Source organism: Jaculus jaculus, chromosome 11 (assembly GCF_020740685.1).
Source record: "Jaculus jaculus isolate mJacJac1 chromosome 11, mJacJac1.mat.Y.cur, whole genome shotgun sequence".
In the NCBI taxonomy this organism is placed as follows: Eukaryota; Metazoa; Chordata; class Mammalia; order Rodentia; family Dipodidae; genus Jaculus; species Jaculus jaculus.
Window position 1 is genome coordinate 27,502,558 of NC_059112.1, and position 24,719 is coordinate 27,527,276.

Genomic DNA, 24,719 nt, shown 5'->3' on the forward strand with positions numbered 1-24,719 from the left:
AGACACATGCGCTACCATGTGCAGCTGGCTTACATGGGACCTGGAGGATTGAACCTGGGTCCTTAGGCTTTGCAGGCCAATGCCTTAACCACTAACCCATCTCTGGAGTATCTGGAGTGTGTGTGCATGTATGTGCACATGTGTAAGCTGTGGCACACATGTGGAGAGTGGAGGCCAACTTTCAGATCAGTCTCTGCCTTCCACCTCATCTTTAGGTACACTGGTATTACAGAAGCCTCCGTACATATACACAATGTGCTATGACCATAATCCCCTCCCACAATCTTCTCTTTACTTCTGACATTTTTTTTTTTTTGAGGAGTTTGGGGATACAAACTCAGGTTCTCAAAGCAGCATAGCAAGTGTTTTATCCACTTAGCCATCTCCCCAGCCTCTCTCTCTCTCTTTAGAAGGAGAGATATCAATGTCACTGATATTCAGCCTGGGAACATCATATTCATCTTTGTGACAAGGTAGAGAGAGATACACAGGTTATGTTTTAATCAGAATCAGACATTTAATGGCACACACTCCTCACAAATGGCTTTGCTCTTCCAAAACTTATGAACCTAAAAGTAAGACAGGATACATTTAAGGAACTATCTTGGCCAGCCTCCCCCGCCCCCATCCCATAGGAGATTATTAAGCCATAAAGTAAAAAAAAAAAAAAAAAGTTAAGGTCAAGGTGTTTTCTTAGCACAGCTAATGACTAACCCTTTGTTTACGGGTCACCCTGAAGGCCACTGAACTTAATTTGCTGCCTGACAAGTAGTTATTAGTTCGCTGGGTGATTGTCCCTGAAGTTAAAGCCACTCTCTGGGGCACAGTAGGCACTTTAACTGGGTAGGTACATTTTCTAGGTTGCGTGAAAGATTTGGCTCTCAAAAAAAGCAAGGTAAAGAATGCAGAGCCAAACCGAATGCCCTGTGACCTTGACCTTGGATTGTCAGAGCACAGAGCACGCTCCAGCTCCTGCAGACAGAAAGTTCTGGGAAGTGAGGAGGGCGGTCAAGCGTTTGCATGTGCTACGGGCGTGGGCACCACTCTGATTTGGAACCCAGTGTCTCGTGTACACAGAAGGACGGTCCACACACTTAACAATGGCCACGGGCACGGGTACTGGCAGATCAGAACAGGCACTGGATGCAGACAAGTGCCGTGATTGGCAAGGGTGGCACCTGCCCGCTGCGGGCCCCACTCACTCGCTCGCTAGTCGGCCTCATCCACGTCTTCGCCCGCAGTGGCCGCTTCTAACGCAGCCAGGGCCTCGGCCACGGCTGCGTCCTCATCCACCCTGTCCCCATCCTTGTCCCCGCGGGAGTCCTGCTCCCTTCTGGGGTCAACCCCAGGTCCGGGGTGAGCAGGACCCTCCTCTTTAAAGTAGACCCTCAGCGCTTCGGTGGTCACGGCCTCGTTGAGGGAGTCCCAGCTTCTCTTCCTCTGGAAGGGCATGTTCAAAGCCTGCTCGGCCCCCGTGGGGTGAATTCCCGGCCGGGGTTCTTCATCCTCGGGGTGCTTCCTGCAAAGACAGTCGTTTTCCTCATGCTCGGCGTTGTCCATCGCAGGGTCCCAGAGCTGGGGGTAATCCGGGGCTGGTATCTGCGGGGCACGGTCCGCCACTGCCAGGGCCAGACGCTCGGCCTCACACGAGGTTCTGCAGTCCGCATGCCCGGTAGCTTGGGTCCCTTCCGAAGCGGGCAGCACACTGCCCTGTCCCCTGTGGTCCTCGCCTTCAAGGAAGGGTTGCGCTAGGTGGGCGCCGTCCACCGTGCTGGCCCAGGAGCCCCTGTCTCCCTGGTGGGACCTGGAGCTCCTGACAGACTGCAGAGTGGCCGTGGGGCTGATGCCATTGACAGCAACACCGTGCTTCCCCGCGCCCGGTCCTCCTCCAGCGTCTTCCTGAGGAAGTGGCGCTTGTTGAGGTAGACCAGCTGTCCGGACTCTGCTGCCCGTCCTCTTCACACCGTCACTGTTAGCCAGGGCCTCCTTGGGCACCAGAACCTCACTGTTCTGCTTGTCTTTTAGTCTAACCGTGTCATCCTCCTCCAGCTTGCAGCTGTTGACTTCGTTGACAAAACCAGGGGAGGGCACTTGAACAGGATCAAAGAGATAGCTAGGGGCGAGAAGAGGCAACGTCAGTTAAGTGTGCAATAGTATAGAGGAGCTGGGGAGTGAAACAGGCCTGGTGATCACGTCCCAATCAAACGTACGGGCTTGGCACAATAATGTTCCGCCACATCAGAAGAGATCCAAAAGGAAGGGAGGGGTGAAGTACCAAGTGGGTCGTGGGATGTTTTTTTTAAATGAAAATGTTTAAGTAAATCAAAGGTCTTTGAAGAGGGAATTAAGGGGTGAAGTTCTGATGGCACGTTTTCCCAATGGAATGTTATGTAGTTTTCATACGTTATACTTTGGGGAGGGGGAAGACATACAGAGGTACCAAAATCTCAGGACGATCAAATACTTTACAGGAACATTATGGCACTGTAAGTGAGCGTCATCCGCCCCACGTTAGTGCATCTCTAACAGTGCTTATTCTACCCAATGCGGACAGTGTTATATACAGGGTTATTAGACTGCATTCTTTAGGAATAACACAAAGACAGCCTATATATACATGCTCAGTACTGACTGTTTCTTTCCTGAATATGTATGTGTGTGTGTGTGTGTGTGTGTGTGTATATATATATGTTGTTTCCCAAGGTAGGGTTTTACTCTAGACCAGGTTGACCTGGAATTCACTATGTAGTCTCAGGCTGGCCTTGAACTCACAGCAATCCTTCTACCTCTACCTTCCGAGTTCTGGGATTAAAGGTGTGTGCCACCATGCCTAGCTCTGAATACTTAATATTTTTTTAGAAGGCAAAGCCTCTCTTGGGAATCCTTTTCTTTTTTTTTTAATTTTAATTTTATTTATTTATTTGTGAAGGAGAGAGAATGAATGGGTACACCAGGGCCTATAGCTGCTGCAAACGAATTCCAGATGCATGCTCTACTTTGTGCATCTGGCTTATGTGGGTCCTAGGGAATTGAACCTGGGTGCTTTGGCTTTGCAGGCAAGTGCCCTAACTGCAAGCCATCTCTCCAGCCCTCTTCCCTGAATACTTTCGATTATGAGTAGCTGACACCAGAGATATAGATCATACTTATAATTTTGAATAAATCTAAGCATCATATGATTATGGTAGAGTCAAACTTAAATGTAATACATTTGGAATAGAATAAGGAAGTAAGATTATCAGTTAATTTGTTTTCCATATCATATGATCCATAGTTCTCAAATTTGCATGAGATGTAATATGGACGTGTGGCTGGGGTTATTTATTTCCAGTAATGACATTTTAGGCATTCCCTCAAACCCAAGATTTCCTTGGCATAGAAGTTCTCTGGAGAAACAAATTTGACCAGAACCAGAACTGGTCTCAGAGAATGATGATGCTTCTAATGTACTTTGATCAGTGAGGGGGGAAAAAAAAAATCAAGACCACATTCTTTAAATGATATCCAGAGGCAAATGCTTCATGTCTGAGGATCCAGCCCACATTGGATAAATTCACTAAATGTGTGGGAGGTCTCTCATTTCATCATCATCATTATTATTATTTTGGTTTTTCGAGGCAGAGTCTCGCTCTAGTGCAGGCTGACCTGAAATTCACTATGTACTCTCAGAGTGGTCTTGAACTCTTGGTGATCCCCCTACCTCTGCCTCCCGAATGCCAGGATTAAAGGTGTGTGCCAATATGCCCTGATTTTCATTATCATTTTTGAACTGCAACTCCATGCACAGTCTTTTACTGCTGTTTTTTTTCTTTCTTTCTTGGTTTTTCGAGGTAGGGGTCTCACTCTAGCCCAGGCTGACCTAGAACTCACTATGTAGTCTCAGGCTGGTCTCAAGCTCATGGTGATCCTCTTAACTCTGCTTCCTTAGTGCTGGGATTAAAGGTGTGCACCACCACGCCCGGCACTGATTTTTAGAATTTCCCTTGAAGTTGTTGTTTTCAGTGTTTGCTCATCAGACGCAACAACGGGCCTTCATCAGGGCATTCTCATACGTGTGTGTGTGTTATACTATACTTACATCATCTTCACCACACCCACTGCCCTCCGCCCCCCTCCCCCCACCCACTGGTCCCTTCCTCTTCCCAAGTCATCCCTCGTCAACTCTCCTGTCTTGTTTTACATGCAGTCTTGAGAAGTGACCGTACAGCCACAGTACCCTTGGATGTTCAGAAGGTAGCTTTGTCCAACTGTACCTTTGTATCATTTTACAGCATCTGCACCCCATCTGGATTATTTTTCGTTATCATCTGGAAAATAAAGTAAGAAAAGAAAATCATTATGAACAATATTTTATTTTTAAAACTTTTCTTTTTTTTTTTTGAGGTAGGGTTTTGCTCTAGTCCGGGCTGACCTGGAATTCACTATGTAGACTCAGGGTGGCCTCGAACTCACGGTGGTCCTCCCACCTCTGCCTCCCGAGTGTGGCATTAAAGGCGTGTGCCACCACGCCCAGCTTCTTCTTCATTTTTTTAAAAAGTTTTTATTGCTTCTTTCCAACTAGACTTTCTTCTATCTTGATGTCATCATGAATGATATTTTCTTTCCTAGCTTCTCAAAATTAAGAGTTGTAAGTTTTAGCTAAAGGGTAACATGGAGATCACAAAGGGTACCAACTACCCAGAACCCCTCATGGCTCTAAAATCACTGATTCAGAGTTTCCAAACAGTATTCACATGTGCCTCCCACAAACCCTTTCGCAGACCCCCACTTCCATCTCCATCTCCATTTTGCACATGACCAAAACATGGGTGGGAATAACGTCAGGGACGAAAAGGTCTTGTCACTTGTGCTAACCCACGGCCTTTTACAGAGGACCCAGCAGTCTTGCCAGGGCACAGCTCACTGCTCAGCAGCAGGAGGTGTAAGATTCAAAGAAGAGTTCTCCCCAGTGTTAAGACACTGCAAAAGACCGCGAATATCCACCGAAGCCCTGTGTAATGAAGGCCCTGGCACTACGGATAGGTGGTGGAACCTCGAGAAAGGTGGAGCGTGGTGAGAGCAAGCTAGGTCATTGGAGAGGTGCATTTTAAGGGAACACTGGGACCTAGGGCCCCCCATTCCTCTTTGCTTCCTGGCTGGCACAATGTGATCAAGTCTCCTCTCTCTGGTGGGTCCCACCTTGACGAACCTATTGATAAAGACCAAGTGACCATGTACTAAAACTTCCAAAACTGTGAACCAGAATAAACCCTCTTTCCTTTCTTCTCTCTTCTCTCTTTTTTTTCTTGAGAATGGGCACGCCAGGGCTTCCAGCCACTGCAAACGAACTCCAGATGCATGCGCTATCTTGTGCAACTGTCTTACTTGGGTACTGGGGAATTGAACCTGGGTCCTTAGGCTTTGCAGGCAAGCGCTTTAACCACTAAGCTATCTCTTCAGCCCCCATCTCTCCATATATAGTGATCAGCTCAAGTATTTTGCTACAGTAGTGGAAAGCTTGCTAGGCAGACACCAAGCATTTACGATGGGCTGATTTATATCAGTCACAGTTATATATTGGAGAGTTATAGCCTGCTGATGACGTCAGTGTGAGCTTTGCCTGAACCTGTGTGCTTTGTTCGGCTTCACTTTGCCCATGGCTGGAACAATTTCAGTTGTGATTCATGAGTTTCATCCTCCTGCAGGTCAAAGACAGGCCCCTGGGGCTTGCTGGTGAAGAATTCATTTCTCACTTGCCCACTGTGTGTCCCCCTTCCCTGGCTGCATCTCCCCCATCATTTCTTTTCTTTTCTTCAAGGTAGGGTTTCACTGAAGCTCAGGTTGTTCTGGAATTCACTATGTAATGTCAGGGTGGCCTCGAACTCATGGCGATCCTCCTACCTCTGTCTCCCGAGTGCTGGGATTAAAGGCGTGTGCCACCACACCTGGCTACTTCCTTTTGAACAAAATCTTGTCACACGAAACTGGCTGCACTGGCCTGCTCTCTTCCTCACAGCTTTCTAAGTTAGTGTGGAAGGACCTCTAAGTCATTCTGCATTTCTTTTTTTTTTTTTTTAAGTATTTTATTGATTTATTTTGAGAGAGAGATGAAGAGGCAGATAGATAGAGAATGGGTGCGGCAGGGTCTCCAGCCACTGCAAACAAACTCCAGATGCATGCGCCACCTAGTGAATTTGGCTTTATGTGGGTGCTGGGGAATCAAACCTGGATCCTTTGGCTTTAAAGGCAAGTGTCTTAACTGCTAAGCCATCTCTCCAACCCTTCATTCTGTATTTCTAATATCTACAGATTTTAAAAGGACACCTACATCAGTACCTGAAGCCCCAGTGTCTTTGTCTCTAAAACCACATGCTAGGAGGAGGAGAGATGGTTCATCTTTGCCTGATGCTGCCACCCTTGTGTTTCCTTCCTTCCTTCTTTCAAGCACGGGCTTCCCAAGATGCTACTTCATAACGCTCTTCTAACAGGGAAAATGACTGCTGCGAAAAATGGATGGACCTGGAAACGATTATACTAAGTGAGGTAACCCAGGCCCAGAAAGCCAAGCGCCACATGTTCTCTCTCATATGTGGATACTAGCTACAGATGATTGGGCTTCTGTGTGAAAATGAAAATACTTAGTAGCAGAGGCCAATAAGTTAAAAAGGAGACATAAAGGGAAGAGAAAGGAAGGGAGGAGGGTACTTAATAGGTTGATATTGTATATATGTAAGTACAATGATTGTGATGGTGAGGTAATATGATGGAGAATGGAATTTCAAAGGGGAAAGTGGGGGGGGGAGGGAATTACCATGGGATTTTTTTTTTATAATCATGGAAAATGCTAATAAAAATTAAAAAAAAGCATGTGCCACCATGTTCAGAAAGTTGGTTATTTTATATCACCATCTCTCATCCTCTTCCCTTGACATTGGCAGCCACATTAATGTATTTGATATGTATTTTAGTGAAGTCATGCAAAATGTTTATTGTAGCTTTGTAGGCACGTGCCTTTAATGAATACAAGTATTATTACAGTGAAAAAAAAAAAAGAAAGAAAATGACTGCTGCCAATAAGTATAGGTTTGTTGGTTTGTTACAGATGACTAGATGTATTATATTGATGGAGATAAAAATTCACAAATACTCTCCTTATAGTAGGCTGAAAGTGGCTCCCTGAAAGACATCCCAATCTGAATCCCTGGGAGGTGGGATTGTTTCCTTATATGACTAAAACAAACAGGCAAGCAAATAAACAAGTGAAGGGTCTTGAGATGGGGAGGTCTGCCTGGAATGTTTGGGTGGATCACAAAACCAATCATGTGTGTGCTCCAGAGCCAGAGGATGAGGAAAATATTTTCCCAGACAGAAGTGGGGGGGTATTGTGTCCACAAAAGCAATGTGGCCCCAAGTCCAGCAGAAGCAGGGACCTTGGAATCTGGGGAGGAGTGTGGCCATAGAGGCATCTTCATCTCTGTCCAGTGATGCAAGCTCAAGATTCTGGTTCTGGAATTGAGAGAGAATAAACAGCTCTCACATCAAATCCCCAAGTTTGTGAAATTTTTCTGGTAGCTCAGGAAATGAAGACACTGCCTTATCCAAGCCATTACTTTCCTGAGTTCCCCATCCTTCCTTGGGAGGAAAAGGACATTTTTAGAAGGGTCCACTGGGGCACCCAGCTATTTCTTGTCACCCTTTCTCTCTGGTCAATTTTCTTCCTTGCATGTGTCACTGCTGGACATTTGTCACACATTTATTTTTGATCCACCATTTAAATAGTGAAGTCTGCTTTATGAGCCTTATTCAGAAAGAACATATTCTTTTTTTTTTTTTTTAAAGATGTGCACTTTACACCCATGGAAGATATAAGCAACCTAGGTGCCACAACACAGGTGCTGACAATACAAAGAAATCTCTGGTTCTGGAATAAGAACAAACATTTCTATCAGTTCTGTAGGGAGAGAAATCAGCGGGGCTTAACTAGCAGCCCCCACACAGACCTTTTACTTTCCCAACTCTCTCTCAAGAGCATCACTCCATTGGAAAGCTGGGGATTTTGCTCCCAGCCTCAGTTCCTCACTTCTAAATCTTTCTGCTCATAACTTATAGATCAGTTGGTCAATCAGGATCAATTAAAAGATACCACATGAGAACGGCAATGGTACCATAAAATTCTACTTCCTAAAAGACAGACCAAATGGCTGAACCTTCACTAGACCCTTACAGGAAACACCTGAACCACAAGACACTGGAGAGGGTAGGATCAAGACTGACCTAAATCTCCTACATCTTCCCTCCCTCCCTCTCCCCCTCTCCCCTCTATCTCTCTCCTCTCTAACTCTTGTATATTAGTTATCTTTTTCCTCAATTTCTTAGTGGACACTGACCTGTAACCCCCACTTCCAGCTTGGGCCTACCATCCACAATGAGCTTTTGATCAGAGAAACCTACATGGTTTCCCAAAACAATGACAGACTTCTGTCAGAGTACTTGATGACCCACCAAAGGCCAGTGGTAAGACCCTATTGCTGAAGACTCCATACACAGCTGACGTGTAAAATGGAATGACATGGCTGGAAGCCAGGAGAGAGTCAGTCCCCAGACAGTCAGCGTGTCTAGTGCCAGAAGGCGCTACATAGGCGACTGGGGGAAATGACCAAGATCTGTCCAAGCAACACATTGTTTAACCTAATTAGCAACAAATAACCGGATGTGATGCCCACACAAGTACAATAGTGGTACACAGCCATGGTGAGGAATCAATTGCTCTTGATTTGGCTAACTGATCCACTCAGTGGTACTAGACCCATAGCTGGAGCTGGGAAACAAGTCAGAACCATACCCAAACACAAGCCCACTCTACAATATCAAGCTACCATCAATCACGGGGTATAAGAGGGCCTACACCTATCAAACTGTCTATCAAAAAAGTAAGTGTTATCTCAATTTTCCGGGTGCTAACTTACTCTCCATTGGAGAATCTGCTTCTCTTTTCCAGATAGATGCAGATCCTAAGAAGAGAGCTGCCCCAACATACCTCAAAAGGGGCCCAACTGAAACTAAGGACAACTGGCGAAATTAGCAAGGGTGATGTTTTCCTGTGAACTGGATACCATCACAAAGGGGAAGGAGATCAATGCAGAGAAAAATCAACTCCTACCAAATCAGAGAGCCAAAGCCTCAGAGGCCCCCAACACCTCAGCACTGAAGCAGACCAAAAATGAACCCAACATAGCTCAGGGAAATCTTGCGGAAGAGGGGGCGGAAAGAATGTCAGAGTTACATGTTGGGTCATGATTTGCAGAGACATTTATCATACTAATAACTGGGGGCTAACTCCACAATGCACGACCCATTTTCATTAACAAGGAGGGTCTAATGGGAGGGAGTAGATCACAGATGAGCCTAAATAATGGTACCAAACTGCCTGTATTCACTGAAATGAAAACTAATAAATTAAATTAAAAAAAAAAAGATACCACATGAGGTAGAGAATCTTCTCTTTTCAGATGGCAGTGTCCTTGGGATGATTCAGAAGGCAACATGATGCTGGAAAGAAGTGACAGAGGAGTGCTCAGCACTGCAATATCTCTATCACACCTTCCAAGGCTCAGGGTCTATTGCGGAAGAGGTGGTGGAAAGAATGTAAGAGCCAGGCTGGAGAGATGGCTTAGCAGTTAAGCGCTTGCCTGTGAAGCCTAAGGACCCCGGTTTGAGGCTCGGTTCCCCAGGTCCCACGTTAGCCAGATGCACAAGGGGGAACACACGTCTGGAGTTCGTTTGCAGAGGCTGGAAGCCCTGGAGTGCCCATTCTTTCTCTCTCCCTCTATCTGTCTTTCTCTCTGTGTCTGTCGCTCTCAAATAAATAAATAAATAAATAAAATTAAAAAAAAAAAAAAGAATGTAAGAGCTTTACAACGTGCTCCCCCCAGACACAAAATGGCCTGGACATCCATGACCTCATAGTGCCTGACACTACCTAACACAAGACCATCATAATAGAAGGAAAAGATCATGACATCAAAATAAAAGGGAGACTGATTGAGATGGGGAAAATGGAGTCTCAAAGGGGAAAGTGGAGGGGGAGGGTATTACCATGGGATATTTTTTTATAATCATGGAAGTTGTTAATATAAAAAATTTAAAAAAAGAAGACACCACATGCATCTCTCCTCCTCCAATCCTTCTTCTCTTCTCCTCCTGCCCTTCCCATTCCATGAAATCAGAACCTTTCCGTGCCTGCAATACCTTTGTTTACACTGTATGGAGTATGTTTAAAAGGGGGGAGGGGAAGGATGGTGAAGAGATGGCTTAATGGTTAAGGCACTTGCCTATGAAGCCTGAGGACTCAGGTTTGATTCTCCAGTGCCCAAATAAGCTAGATGCACAAGGCTGAGAGTGTGTCTGGAGTTCATTTGCAGTGGCTAGAGGCCCTGGCGTGTCCATTCTCTATCTGCCTCTTCTCTTTGTTTCTTCCTCTCTCTTTCAATAAAATTAAAAAAAAAACACCCCCAAAATAGACAGGGGCAGGAGGGTAATGAGAAAAAAAAAAAAGTCAAAGGAAAGGAAAACAGGGCTTAGAAGTATTTTAGAAACATAGAAAGCAGAACCAGAACATGTATCATATATATATATTTTTTCAGGCCACCTTTGTGCTGGGGAGTACAAGAGCTAGAAGCATGGAAAGGAGGGAGGGAGAGGCACTTAATACCACCTTGTGTGATACTTTGAGTACCCCCAGCATCCTGGGCACAAACGAAGCTTGAAAGCCTAGTCCCACCTCTGTGTTGTGGCCCAGACTCCAGAGCAAGCTGCACAGAGATGAAAGGGCCATTGGCATTTAACAGTCCACCTCCCAAACCCTCACTTCTTGTCCCTTTCCTCTGCTCCTCCCTGCCCTGGATGGTGCCGGGATTAAACCCAAGGCCACATGCATGTTAGGCAAGCAGCATATTACCTACATCCCACCCCTGCCTGGCTTCTTAAATGTGAATGTTAGCCTTCAGCCTCTCTTCTTCCTCACCCAGAAAACCACAGATCTATATTGCTCTTCTAGGCCATGCACTAATGTACTGTTCTGGTAGCTTGGCCCTTTTCTTTTTTTTTTTTTTTTTAATTTTATTTATTTATTTATTTGAGAGCGACAGACACAGGAAGAAAGACAGAGAGAGGGAGAGAGAGAGAATGGGCGCGCCAGGGCTTCCAGCCTCTGCAAACGAACTCCAGACGCGTGCGCCCCCTTGTGCATCTGGCTAACGTGGGACCTGGGGAACTGAGCCTCGAACCGGGGTCCTTAGGCTTCACAGGCAAGCGCTTAACCGCTAAGCCATCTCTCCAGCCCAGCTTGGCCCTTTTCAAGGCCAAGTTTCAGGTTGTTTTTTTTCCACTTCCCATGCCCCCTTAATCTTGCCATAGATCAGGTCCCGTACTTGATGGCCATACTTTCCACCTTGCAAGCTCGGTGGTAACACTCTTTCTGGCTTAGGTTCTGTCCTCACTAACTACCCCATGGTTTCCTTCCTGGGTGACATTCCTTATCCCAGCTGACTGTAATGTCCAGGGTTGGGTGACCCACTGATCAACAGGGCGGGGATTAGTGTATTCACTCCCCACCCACGCGCACCTACATCTACAATTGTTCTTTCTTATGTGATACGTCAGACCACGTTCAGTTCAATCTACTTCCTTTTGCATGTGACATCCGCGTGTCCACATCTTGCCTTTAGTCAGGAGTTTCCCTCTGTCCGGGCACCAAAGGGAATCTTTCCTCACTCATGGTTGTAGAGGCATTTCAGCTCTTGAAGGGAGTGTGGCTCCTCTGGGAGCTGTCTGCTTGATTTCTTCCAGCTTCTCCTTTAGCAGCAGGTAACTGACAAAGTTTGGAACTCGCTTGGCCATTGTGATTGCTAAGCAGAATCCAAATCAGCTTTCTCTTTGGAGTAGTACGGAAAAAGCAACAGGGAGGCGAAGGGCGGGTCCTTTGCTGCCGGGTTTGGTTTACACAGGGGAAAAGCAAACACCATTAGGAGGGCTGAGTCTACCCACCGCTGGCGCCACCTGCTCCTAGTGTCCCAGGCTGGGCTTGACCCTGTCCAGAGTTTTGTGTTGAAGTTAAATAGTCCTGTGTTTGAAGATGGCCACGCTAATGCCCCACCAGTTACCGGTAAAGTATTTTGGGCAGGAAAATCCTGTTTGGCAATAGGTGATGGTGGAGGAAGGTGGTTGGGGGGGGGGGCTGGGGTGTGGAAGCCAGGAGTTTTCTAACCAGCCAGAGATACCAGAATTCATTGGAAAGCAAAGAGGATAAGTGAAAAAGCTCAACCCATCCAGAATAGCTGATTTAAATAGTGATCGCTCAGAGCCAACTTGTAGGGGTTCTGCTGGCCAAGTCTGGAAGCCACTAGGCTATCGAAATAAATGCCACTGGGTCTGGGGAGATGCTATGAAGTGTGAAGACCCGAGTTCTGATTACAAGCACCCATGTATGTGTTGGGTGAGTCAGAGACAGGAAATGCTCAGAGCAAGCTGGCCAGCTAGGCGATCTCTGGGCTCAAATGAGAGAGCCCGCCTTGGCAAAATAAAGAGGAGAGCAGTTGAAGAAAGCATCCAACACCAACCTCTACCCTCCATTTGCATGCACATACATGTGCACATCTACTCACACACGTGTGTCCACATACATGTGAACATACATATCCATGAATGAACAACCTTCACACATACACATGCAATGAAAGAAAACTGACCATCAAGGATTATACTCTGCTAAGTGAAACAAGAATTTCTAAGACCACAATGAGCTGACTAAGAAGGGGAGAGGAAGCAGCTAACAACCAGTGAGAAGGGGAACTAGAAAATTCTGTCACTTGTCACACATCATAAACACAATAGATTCAAGTAAGAACCCCCAGTGGGCAGGAAGACCAAGGTGAATACTGAGACTGGGATATTTAGTCTCAAAGGATCTTTCTGCTGTATGCCTAAGGGTGCCATAGTGTTTATGGTTAAGAAGCTGTAGCCCCTTCACCAGGTCTCCAGAGGGGACTGCAGTGAGGACAGTCTTTGATATGTGGCTTCTGTGGCTATACCAAAGACCAGTGTTACTTCTGGATTCTAGACCCTGCCTTGAAGTATGAAGGACACTGCATAAAGCAGTAGGTCTGTGCTCTTTAACAACATGAAATATTATGAAAACAAGCAGACAGATGGAGGCACGTTTCCAGATCACAGGAGACCCAAGAGACATGGCAGCTGTACACATCACCCAACTTGCTGAAAAGTCATTACTGAGTAACTGGAAGAAATGTGAATCAAGTGAGCAGGCCAGGCAATAGTGTGCCCATACAGTGTTAAGAAATGTGAATCAAGGGCTGGAGAGACGGCCTAATGGTTAAGCAGCTGGAGGTCCTGGAATGCGAATTGTCTATCTCTTTACTGCCCTCCCCCCGCTTGCCACCACACTCAGCAAACAAATAAAAAAAATTAAAAAGAAATGTGAAATGTGAATCAAGAGGCTGGAGAGATGGCTTGGTTGGTGGTTAAGGTTCAATTTTCCAGTACCCATATAAGCCAGATGCAAAAGGTGGCACGTGAATCTGGAGTTCATTTGCAGTGGCTAGAGGACCTGGTGTGCCCGTTCTCTATCTGCTTCTTTCTCTTTCTCAAATAAATAAATTAAGTATTAAAAAAGAAATTCAAATTACGTGTGCATATCAGGTAATAGTGTGCCAAATCAGTGTAAAGTTCCTTTTTTTGTTGTTCATTTTTATTTATTTATTTGAGAGCGACAGACAGAGAGAAAGAGGCAGATAGAGAGAGAATGGGCACACCAGGGCCTCCAGCCACTGCAAATGAACTCCAGATGCATGTACCCCCTTGTGCATCTGGCTAACATGGGTCCTGGGGAATCGAGCCTTGAACTGGGGTCCTCAGGCTTCACAGGCAAGTGCTTAACCACTAAGCCATCTCTCCAGCCTTCTTGTTTTTTTTTTGAGGCAAGCCCGACAGACTGCATTTTTAAATGTAAGAGTGAGATTTAGATAGATAGATAGATAGACGGAGAGAGGATTGGCATGTCAGGGCCTCCAGCCACCACAATCAAACTCTAGATGTGTGCGCCTGCTTTTGCACGTATGTGTGTCTGGCTTATGTGGGACCTGGAGAGTCAAATGTGAGTCCTTAGGCTTTGTAGGCAAGTGCCTTAACCACTAAAACCATCTCTCTAGCCCAAGTTCCTACTTGTGACCACGGCATTAGGGTTATATAAGAAAAGGCCTTGGCTTTCAGGAAATACCCAGTAAAATTTTTGTGGTAAAGGAACATATCTATAACTCTTTAAAATGATTCAGGTGTGTGTGTGTGTGTGTGTGTGTGTGTGTGTGTGTGTGTGTGTATACAGAGAAGAGAACGCAGCGGAGTGAATGTGCAAAGTGTTCATACAGGAATTTTGGGTACAGGATATATGGAGATTCCTTGAAATTTCCCTACAGCTTTTGTTTGGCCTGCGATAATGTCTACATACAAAATGCAAAGGGAACAGGAAGCTCTAGTCTGTCGGTTCTTACCCAGCTTGTCCCTGGTTGAGGTCCCAGCACCTCCAGGAAGCCACTGATTAAATAATGCAAAGAGGGCCATGGCGAAGAGTCTTGGTTAAGACCGTGTAAAAAGCCTCCTGGCCTTTCTGAAGTGACACAGGTGTCATGTTGACACAGAGGACCTCTGCCCAGCATCCAGTCCAAGGCACTAGAACTCTAGAGACAAACCAGAGCGGAGGCTCCTGTCCCCAGGCTGCCGCGTGTACACTCCCAGAGCATTCCATTCTCGCAGGGAAGAGAGGTGGAAGGTTATGTGAATCGGTCTTAGACTTTTCCTTAGACAAAGTTTTATATAGCACAGGCAGGCCTGGAACTCACTATCCTCCTGCCTCAGCCCCGAGTACTAGTATTACAAGCATGCACTACCACGAGATACCAGATTTTATCAAGTGATTCCAACTGAGGGTCTATCCTTTTCCATGCTCCAGTCCTACACACCCAACACCCAGTGGCCCCACACTACAGGCTAAGAACATGAGCAGAGAAACCCAGAACCCCCGGATTCCCTTCTTCCAGCCTGGCAAGCAGCCAACCTCCTCCTCTATGGCATAGTTCCCAGTGCCAAGGACACTTCAAGAGTTATTTGAAATGAGACTTTAGAGCAGTTGCTGGGAATAGTTTCTTTCTTTCTTTCTTTTTTTTTATAGAGACTATTGGAAAATCTGCAGTAGGGCTGTAATAAAATACAAGACGTCAATTTTAACTATGTTTGGAAACTTGTTAATGTTTAGAATAACCATAACCTGGGATTTTCCAGAAGCCAGCTAGTTGGCAAAAATGGATATTTAGGGAGCCACTGCTGGGTACCGAGCTCCTGTCTCAAGAGGAATGGAAGAAGATAACCCTACTTTCCCATATAGAATCCATTAGAGCCAGCGGGCCCAAGCTCAGAGGCTGCACGACTCTCAGGTGAGAAAGGACGGGCCTCTGGACGACCCAGTCTCTTTCCTCACCAGAACCGTTTCCTCCTTTCTGGCCAGGCTTGGACAACTCAGAAAGATTTCTGCCCCCCCTCCGGTGGGTTTACTTTTCTCCAAAATGTGGGTTATTTTGGAGAACCTGAAAGATGATTCGGCAACTTCTACCATCTGCACCTTTAAATAACCCACTTTGTGACTTTTCAGTAGTTGATGTGCTTTTCTCTGTGTTAAGCCTTGTCTAGCGCTGGGCTTGATGGGATATTTGCGCATAGACATGCAGCGATGGGTCTTTTCCTGGCTGTAGTTACTTTTTCATTGCAGGGAAAAAGCACATGACCGAAAGCAGCTGTTGGGAGGAAAACGTCCTCGAGGGGAAGCTTCATGAGGGCAGGGAAGGCGTGGCATGAGCACAGGCTGGGCACCACCTCTGCCCTGGCAGGTGAACATCAGCAGCAAAAGAGAGAGCTGAGCTCTAGCCAGGGGAAGCTGGCTTCAATTCCCCTGAGTGTTTCTCCAACCACATGCCTCCTCCAGCCAGGCTCCCCCTCCCAAATTGCCACCAACTGGGGAGCAAGTATTCACACCACATGAGTTTATGGGGTCACCTGATTCAAACCACCACATTCTGTCCCTGAGCCCATAAACTCATGACCATTCATGATGTAAAAGGCAATGCATTCAGTCTAACTGTCAAATGTTCCCTGGATTTTTTAAAGTTAAAAAATATATTTATGAGGGCTGGAGAGATGGCTTAGCGGTTAAACGCTTGCCTGTGAAGCCTAAGGACCCCGGTTCGAGGCTCAGTTCCCCAGGTCCCACGTTAGCCAGATGCACAAGGGGGCGCACGCGTCTGGAGTTCGTTTGCAGAGGCTGGAAGCCCTGGCGCGCCCATTCTCTCTCTCCCTCTATCTGTCCTTCTCTCTGTGTCTGTCACTCTCAAATAAATAAATAAACAAAAATTAAAAAATATATATATATTTATGAGAGAGAGGAGGGAGGGAGAGAGGGAAAGAGTGAGAGAGCACATGCTTGCGAGAGAATGAATATGCGAATGGGCACGCCAGGGCCTTCAAGCCACTGCAATGAACTCCAGACAGATGTGCCACTTTGTGTATCTGGCTTATGTAGGTACTAGGGAACTGAACCTGGGTCCTTAGCCTTCACAGGCAAGTGCCATAACCACTAAGCTATCTCTCACACTGTCCCTGGATTTTTTATTTTAAGCCTTAACACTGTTTTGAAACATCCCCATAGTCCAAGGTCTCTTAACTGTGAGCCCATGAAACCCAACACACAGGATGGCACTGAGTAAACACACTGCAAAAGGTGTCATTGCCAGGGAAGACTGAATGACCACCAGATCTAAACCAAACACTAAATCCTGAAGATCTGTGTCTATTTGGGACCTACAACGAAGTCTCTGTGGTTCCAATTCCACCCCTCCAGCTAGGCTGCGCACAGGCTGCGGAAAACTCCATTCTGTGCTGGCAGCTCTTCTATAGTCCTGGCGTGACCAAAAAAAAAAAAAAAAAAAAAAAAAGATCCCGAGGTCTCCACTGCCTCTCACAGTTCATCCTCATGGCTCCATCAGGCCTCCAGGCAGGCACTCCACCAACCTTGCCTCATATTGCCCAGTGGCAATTTCCAAAACAGAGCATTGTTTTAAAAAATACTTCCATAGTGTTAAGTTGATTACTAAATTTGTCAATCCAGTGGAGAATAAAGCCGACTTTGAAAACCACGGACACTAGCATTCTGTCCCCCTACTTTCAAAAGAGCAAACATTTTTCCGGTTGTCCTAATGCCCAACACTTGGCCCAATATTAATGGTAGTAGTTTCTCAAACAATCGCAGCTGACGTGGCTTGCTGTCTCCTGCCCAAGTCTTTCTCTGCTCAAGTAAAGAGAACACAACTGGTACAATAGCCGAAGTTGGAGTCAGCATTTGACTAAGTTTCTGATAACCCACGTCATTCTCCTGGATCCATCTGTCCTCTGAACAGGCCAAATAGGAGAGTTAAAGGGAGATGTGTGGGAACCACCACCCCTGAATCCTTCAAGCCTTTATAGTGGCATTAATCTCGGCAGTCCCTCCAGGGATGCAACACTGGTTTTGGCTCACTATTTTCTCTGGTAGCAGTAGCTCCAGTGGTTTCCATTTGGTCTTTCCAAGCATATAACAGCTCCCGCTCTACATGTCAGGCAACCAATGTGGGGGTTCTGCTATCTCCTAAGTATATCTACCCCACTTATGCATTCTGGGACTGGGGAAATAACCACAGAGAAATAACCCACTGTCAGGGAGACATCTGCCAAGACTCATGGATCATCTGACCTCCGTAAGCACCCACTGTAACTGGAGGGACACAGTGCTGTTTGGGGTCTCCTGGAATCAATGCCAATTTAATGCCATTGTACATTAGGCCCTGAAAGGTCTGATTATTTCCTCCCCCCCCCCATTGCACAGTTTCCCTGGCAAATGGCTGTAGGTCCTTTTGAGGAAGGAGAGGAGTAAGCTTTATATTAATACTTTTGGGGGATGTAGGAGGGTCCTTCCTCAGGGGGACCCAGCCATCCCTTCATTCAAGGGGCTCTGGATCTGTAAACTGGCTCAAGTCTGGAAACTGGCTAAGGAGCACGTGAGTCTCTCTATGATTCAAGGTGGCCTTTCGTTGCTTTGCTCTGGAACTTTTCCTGCTTATGGAGAGCAAGCAGAAACGTAGTAGGCTTGTTAAGTCTATTTCACTTCTGGCTTGAACACCACGGTTAACCAGCCAGTGCCAAAGGTCTAAAGGAGTCTTACCATGATGGGCATTGTTTTGCCTCTGCTGTCCATTACGGTCAATATACTCCCCTTGTCTTCGGTGACGCTGCTCGGTCCCCGATACTCTAGGACCGTCACCTAATGCAGCAACTGCGGCTCCCAGTGTAAGGCCTACATTGCATGGAGGGCAATGACTGGGCACTTCCCATATGCTGGGGCTCCCCTCACACATGCGTTTCTTATACTCTTAGTGAAGGGCCCGTCTTCTGCATGCTCCCATCGTGGAGGATGAGTTTACATGGCAAATCTGCTCCGGCGCTCCAAGTTCCCAGAGTCTTTTAATTCCCTCATCAACACTCAGCCAAGGAACACTGGCAGCCTGAGCTCACTCGCAGTGGGTCATCTGTGGATCCGTACTTCAGCCACCTCATCGAATAAACTCTTGGCCCCTCTTTTAACTGCACAAGCTATAGTATTTAGCCTAGACGTTCTGTTTGATGGGCCTATGTCAATAAATTCAGCCTGATCTAGTTTTCTATTCCTTCCCCCTTCAGCCCACTCCATTGAGATCTATTTCCACACATAATTACCCAGGCCTCTGCTTATATGAGTTTTGAAAACTCTTGAAGTTATTTAGGGGAGTATCCCACTTCCTTTCAGTCTCATACTTAGAGGTCACACTTTCAATCTCACCTTAGGGGCCTGCTTAGCCTATGTCTGGTTATAGGCCTAGAAGTGAACATGGATGGGCACTGAGGGGCATCTGCATGGTCTTTGGCATCTCCTTCAGGGAAGGTCATTGCCTGTTCCTCAGAGAATGCAGGACTAATTCCCCGAGGCAAAGATGGAGAGGGAAGTACTTCAGGGCGTGGGGTGGGGATACAACAACCACTGCTCAGGCTTGCGGCAAGGCTACATCCTCAGGCAAAAAGGTTCATCGAATCGGAGAGTTCAATGTCCCCAGATTTCTCAGGGTCTTCCCGCACATCCCCATCCCAAGCTATGGGATCCTACTCTTTCCCAATCAGTGCCCTCACTTGACCTTTAATCTCTGCTAGCTGGAACTTGAGCTTGCATTGCAATTTAACCAATCTTAAATTGAGAGCTTGGGATGGGTTTTCTGCAGTTTGAGCCCTGTTCTGGCTAGACAGCAGACTTTCCCCCGGGGTACCCTTAGAAAACTTCAGATCATGTGTGTCAGTCTGAAGCTGGGAATTTTCTGTATTAGGTTCTCTAGAGGAACAGACCCATGAATAAGTTAGTATTAAGAGGGTATTTATTGCATTAATTTACAGTTGCCCAACAATAGCAGTCTGCAGTCAGAGAACCCCATAGCCGCTCAGTCTCTGTTGAAGGGTTAATGAGCCACTGGCCTCAGACCACGGACCTCAGGGGACCATAAAACTTTCCTGGCCCATGGCATGATAAGAGAGACTTCTGTCACAAAGCAAGCTCATGACTCAAAGGGCTGGCCTCAAGAGTTATTGGCCACCTGGAAAGCAGAGGCCTTATATTCTCCCTCCATTCTTCTCTCCCAAAGACCCCCATTCCCTGGCCCTTTACAAATCTGTAGTTTTAAATCAGTGTGGTGGCGCACGCCTTTAATCCCAGCACTTGGGAGGCAGAGGTAGGAGGATCACTGTGAGTTGGAGGCCACCCGGAGACTACATAGTGTGTTCCAGGACCACCTGCGCTAGAGTGAGACCCTGCCTCAAAAAAAAACAAAACGGAATCTCCAGTCTCCCTTATTCAGACACAAGCAGTGGCCGCGTCATCCCAGAAAGCTACTGTCCCTCCAATACAGCCTCGTCTGCGCTTACTTGCTCACGTGCTCTCTCTCTCTGTCGTATGGCTCACGTTGTTCCAGTCAATCCCGATTCTAACACATGTGGCTGGAGATCTCAGCCGTCTCAAGGTGGTACTGCAGGCCTGGGGGATTCCTGGAGAGCTGCTGGTCTTCAGTCCATGTTGGAGGTATAGATGACACTTGATTCCAGGTGCCAGTAAAGGACAGGACAGCTAAGGGGGTGAGCCACTAGGTGGGGAGCAGGGCGCGTGGCCAGACACTCACCAGTTGGTAGCACAGGCAGCCAGGCAGATAAAAGGGACGATATCCTCTTAGAGCTTCCTTACATAGAGCCCACCACCCGCTCTGGAGGAAGGACTTCCTCCTTTAGTTAATCCTTCTTGGATTAACCTCAGAAAGTCTCCCTAATCTGACCAAACTGAGAACAGAACTTCACCACCACACTCCCCCAAAGGGGTTATACAGGCTTTTCAGCACAGCAGAGATTAAAGATGAACAATGATTACAAAGAGACTTTCATGTTTCATCCCTGTTACTTGACTCAGACTATTTTGTTTGTTTGTTTTGAGATAGGGTTTCACTCTAGCCCAGGCTGACCTGGAACTCTGTAGTCCCAAATTGGTCTCAAACTCACAGTAATCCTCTTACCTCTGCCTTGAGTGCTGGGATTAGAGGTGTGTGCCACCATGCCCATCTAAGAATCATTTTTAAAAAAATATTTTTAGTTATTTGTTTGCAAGTACAGAGAGTTGGAGAGAAGAGAGACAGGCAGAGAGAATGGATACACCAGGGCTTCTAGTCTCTGCAAACAAACTCCAGATGTATGTGCCACTTTGTGCATCTGGTTTTTCATGGGTACTGGGGAATGGAACCTAGGTCATTAGGCTTTGCAGGCAAGTGCCTTAACTGCTGAGCCCTTACTCTAGCCCCCTTTTTGATGGATCTGAAAACATTTCATTTCATTCTAGTCAAGATATGGCACCTTTCCCTCCTTTTTTTCTTTTCTTTTCTTTTCTTTTTTTTCCAAGGTAGGATTTCACTCTAGCTCAGGCTGACCTGGAATTCACTCTGTAGCCTCAGGGTAGCCTCAAACTCATGGTGTTCCTCCTAACTCTGCCTCCTGAGTGCTGGGATTAAAGGTATGAGCCACCACACCTGGCTTCCTCCTTTTCTGATGTAGCAAATAGCCTTAATATAGCTATTTGATGGATGACTGACATAAATCATTATACAGCATCTTTAGTGATTTGACATTTATTTACTGAACCATGGATGTATACTAAGCACTGTGCTGGGTTCCGGAGATAGGACACACTGTGGACACTCCCTGGGAAAGCATTACATAGTGTGTGTGTGTGTGTGTGTGTGTGTGTGTGTGTGTGTGTGTGTTTAGGATGGTGATGGGTAAAAGGCATAGAACAGGATGGAATTTAATACAGACACTGAGACACACCACAGTGGAGTTTAATGCAATGGTGAGTGAGGGATTGGAAGTCAGAGACAAGTTGTAATTACCCCAACCCCACTTATGAACCTTGCTACTTCTAGCAATTTTCTCCCCTTTGAATTTCAGTTGCCTAATCTGCGACCTGGAACCACGAGAGCCCCTGCCTAGTTATGAAAAGTTAACGAGAGGAAAGTATGCAAAACATTTACTAGCTTGCCGGGCGTATCGTAAACACTTATTAATAAGTACTACAGTTAACATGCGAGAATTTACTATGCACACAGGGATCCTTCAAGAACTTTCTCGTTTTAATTCCCTTCAACTTTACAACCATCCTTAAGTGGAAACCGGCATTTTATAGACAGCTGGACACAGGGAGGTTACGTAACCTGCCCAACGTTGTAAAAGTTGGGCAGCGAGATAACGCATTGATCACTAGTGTTGTGGTTATTGTTTCTGGGATGATTACTTCTTGGAATCTATCCTGGTAGGTTGTGGTTATTCCCCCCCCCCCATTACATCAAAAGAAGCAGCTTGTACCCAATAGATGTTGCTGAAGGTAGGTGACTTAACTTTCTCTGACAGACCTTTCAACGTGTGCTTTTATCTACTTGCCACCAGGTGGCAGTATATAGTGGTCCTTTTAATCTAATTGCGAGGGAAGGGACTTCCTACAGGAAAGCCTCCAGAAACTCAAAAATTATGCCCTTGAGGGGAATGTTTAAGGGAGAAGCTACCCACTGTTCTTTGGACTGAACTTTTGGGAGCAGATGAGATACAATTCCTCCATGAATAACAGTGTGTGTGTATACACATGCATATACACATATGTGTGTGCATGTACTTAAGTACAGAACAGGGTCCTGGTAGACAAGAGCCGCGAGGGCGCTGGCTCTCAGGGGTCTTGGTGGCCGAGTGGGCTCTCATACCTGCATATCTGACAAGCTCCCAGAGATGCCCTCTGGGGCCCACAGCTTGAGAGCCACTGCCTCACCACGTGAGGAACAAAGGCAGTTCAGGCCCCCCACCTGGCTGTCACAAGTGAACCTCATTTAAAGGGGGGAAGGTCCTACGAGAAGAATGGTAGGCCTTTGTGAGTTTTTGGGAAACAGTGGTGTCTCTACACAGGGCTGATCCTTCTGGTGACAAACGACACATGGTCCAAACAGAACTACTCAACACGATCGCTTGGTTAGAATGAAATTTTGGTTAGAAACTAATGCCTGCCGTCCCTATTCCCAATCTGCCCTAAGTGGGGTAGTTTACAATTGCCTTAATGCTCAAAGAGTTTCATCCATTTTTCAGAATTTGCTTTGTAACATTTTCTTTTAATCTATCCTCCCTCCCCTTTTTCTTTGACAATCTCATTATGAAGCCTCGGCTGGCCTTGAACTTGGGTTTTTCCTGCCTCATCCTCCTAAGAGCTAAGAGTACAGGGCCGTGCTACATGTCTAGCCGCTCTGTAACATTTTCTTTTTTTTCTTTTTCTTTTTTTTTTTTTTTTTTTTTGGTTTTTTTGAGGTAGGGTCTCACTCTGGTCCAGGCTGACCTGGAATTAACTCTGTAGTCTCAGGGTGGCCTCGAACTCATGGCGATCCTCCTACCTCTGCCTCCCGAGTGCTGGGATTAAAGGCGTGCGCCACCACGCCCGGCTAACATTTTCTTATTTACGTGTAGCCTGTTATCCTTGTCTATGGGGCATACTAGGGAAACACTGGAAGCCACCAAGTGTGGAAAATAGGGAATTCAAGTGTAGAACATCAATATTTATTTATTTTTATTTATTTATTTATTTATTTTGGTTTTTTGAAGTAGGGTCTCACTTCTGGCCCAGGCTGACCTGGAGTTCACTATGGAGTCTCGGGGTGGCCTCGAACTCACGGCGATCCTCCTACCTCTGTCTCCCGAGTGCTGGGATTAAAGGCGTGCGCCACCACGCCCGGCTTAGCACATCAATATTTATTAACTGGGGAAGGGCTAGCACGAGACCGAGACATGGCTGGCATGCCTTTTGTTCTCCAATCCCTTTCCTTCCTTTCTCTGACCAGCTATTTCTCAGGGTGCCATAGTGTTGTAGCTCCCTTGCCCCTGTTTTTGGGGGTACCCTTCCAGTGGCAGTGCTAGAGCCAGGAGAGGGAAGGTGCCCTCTCTGCTTCGGGCACTAGTACCCCATCCATCCTGGCAGGGGCTGCATGTCCCCCAGTGCTCTGAATGCCCACAGCGCCCTCCTCCATTGGAGCCGTTCAGCATGTGTCTACTGTTTGAGCACCTGCCTCCGTCTCTTTCCACAGGGTGTGTCTTAGTCTGCGTTTTGTTGCTAAAACACAATACCACCAAGTGTATCATTTACAAAGAAAAACAAACAAACAAACAAACAAACAAACAAACAAACAAACAGACTGTTCCCCATGATTCTGCATAGGATTCTTGAAGTCCAAGTTCTCATGGCTGCATCTGATGAGGGTCTTTTTGCTACATCTTAATGTGATGGGAGAATGACCTGCAGTGCACCAGAGGAAGTGGAAATGGGGCGTGGCGAGTGTGCGCGAGGGGTGAATACAAGCCAGAAGGCAGGAAGGACCCACTCCAGTGGCAGCTACGTTACCCGGCCCTCCCTAGCACCCAGGCACCTCCCATCAGCTTTGACTTCCAACACTGGGGATCGAAGGTCAACATGAGTTTGGGAGGAGACACACATTCAAACCACGGCAGGTAGGCACATCTCCCTGCTTTGACATGTGTCACCTCATCACTTCATTTGGTTCCTCACTTCTTCCAATACCTGCATAACCAAATGACCACATATCACTGCCTCGGTCTCAGAGGAGGGGTTGCTGTTTCCTGCTGGACCCTGTCCGATACACACTGGCCAAAGGAGGTTTGGCTATGTGACTAGCGAGTATGCAGTGATGGGCTGCGGCTCTGTGCAAACCAGTGTCAGGTAATGTCCATCGGGCCCTTGTTACATGTTTTCCATGGGACAGGTGACAAGGGGTGGAGCCAAGGGTGGTTGGGGAGGAGCTCTGGCCCCTTGATCATCTTCATCAAGGTCTCCTCCTTCTGCTTGTCCAAAAGCCACTTCAGGACAGGTCACCTTGGATGAGTTCCTTCCAAACTCCTAGGCCCTTTGTTAAGTGGGTATTCTAAAACTTGCAGTGGACCTTCATGTCATCTTCAGTCATCTCAGGAAAACATCACCACGACCAGTG

At 46.6% G+C, this 24,719-nt stretch overlaps 1 protein-coding gene across 1 annotated transcript in view; it reads right to left on the reverse strand.

Moving 5' to 3' along the window:
• Window positions 1-492: 492 nt before the first annotated feature.
• C11H4orf19 (chromosome 11 C4orf19 homolog) overlaps window positions 493-24,719 on the reverse strand; it is a 114,758-nt gene continuing 90,531 nt past the window's right edge. The window contains exons 3-4 of the mRNA XM_004656110.2: window positions 4,254-4,307; window positions 493-2,113 (exon numbers count right to left, since the gene is read on the reverse strand). Of these exons, the coding sequence (XP_004656167.2) occupies window positions 1,210-2,113; window positions 4,254-4,285 (936 nt within the window). The 5' untranslated portion in view covers window positions 4,286-4,307 and the 3' untranslated portion in view covers window positions 493-1,209. The remainder of the gene's footprint in view (window positions 2,114-4,253; window positions 4,308-24,719) is intronic.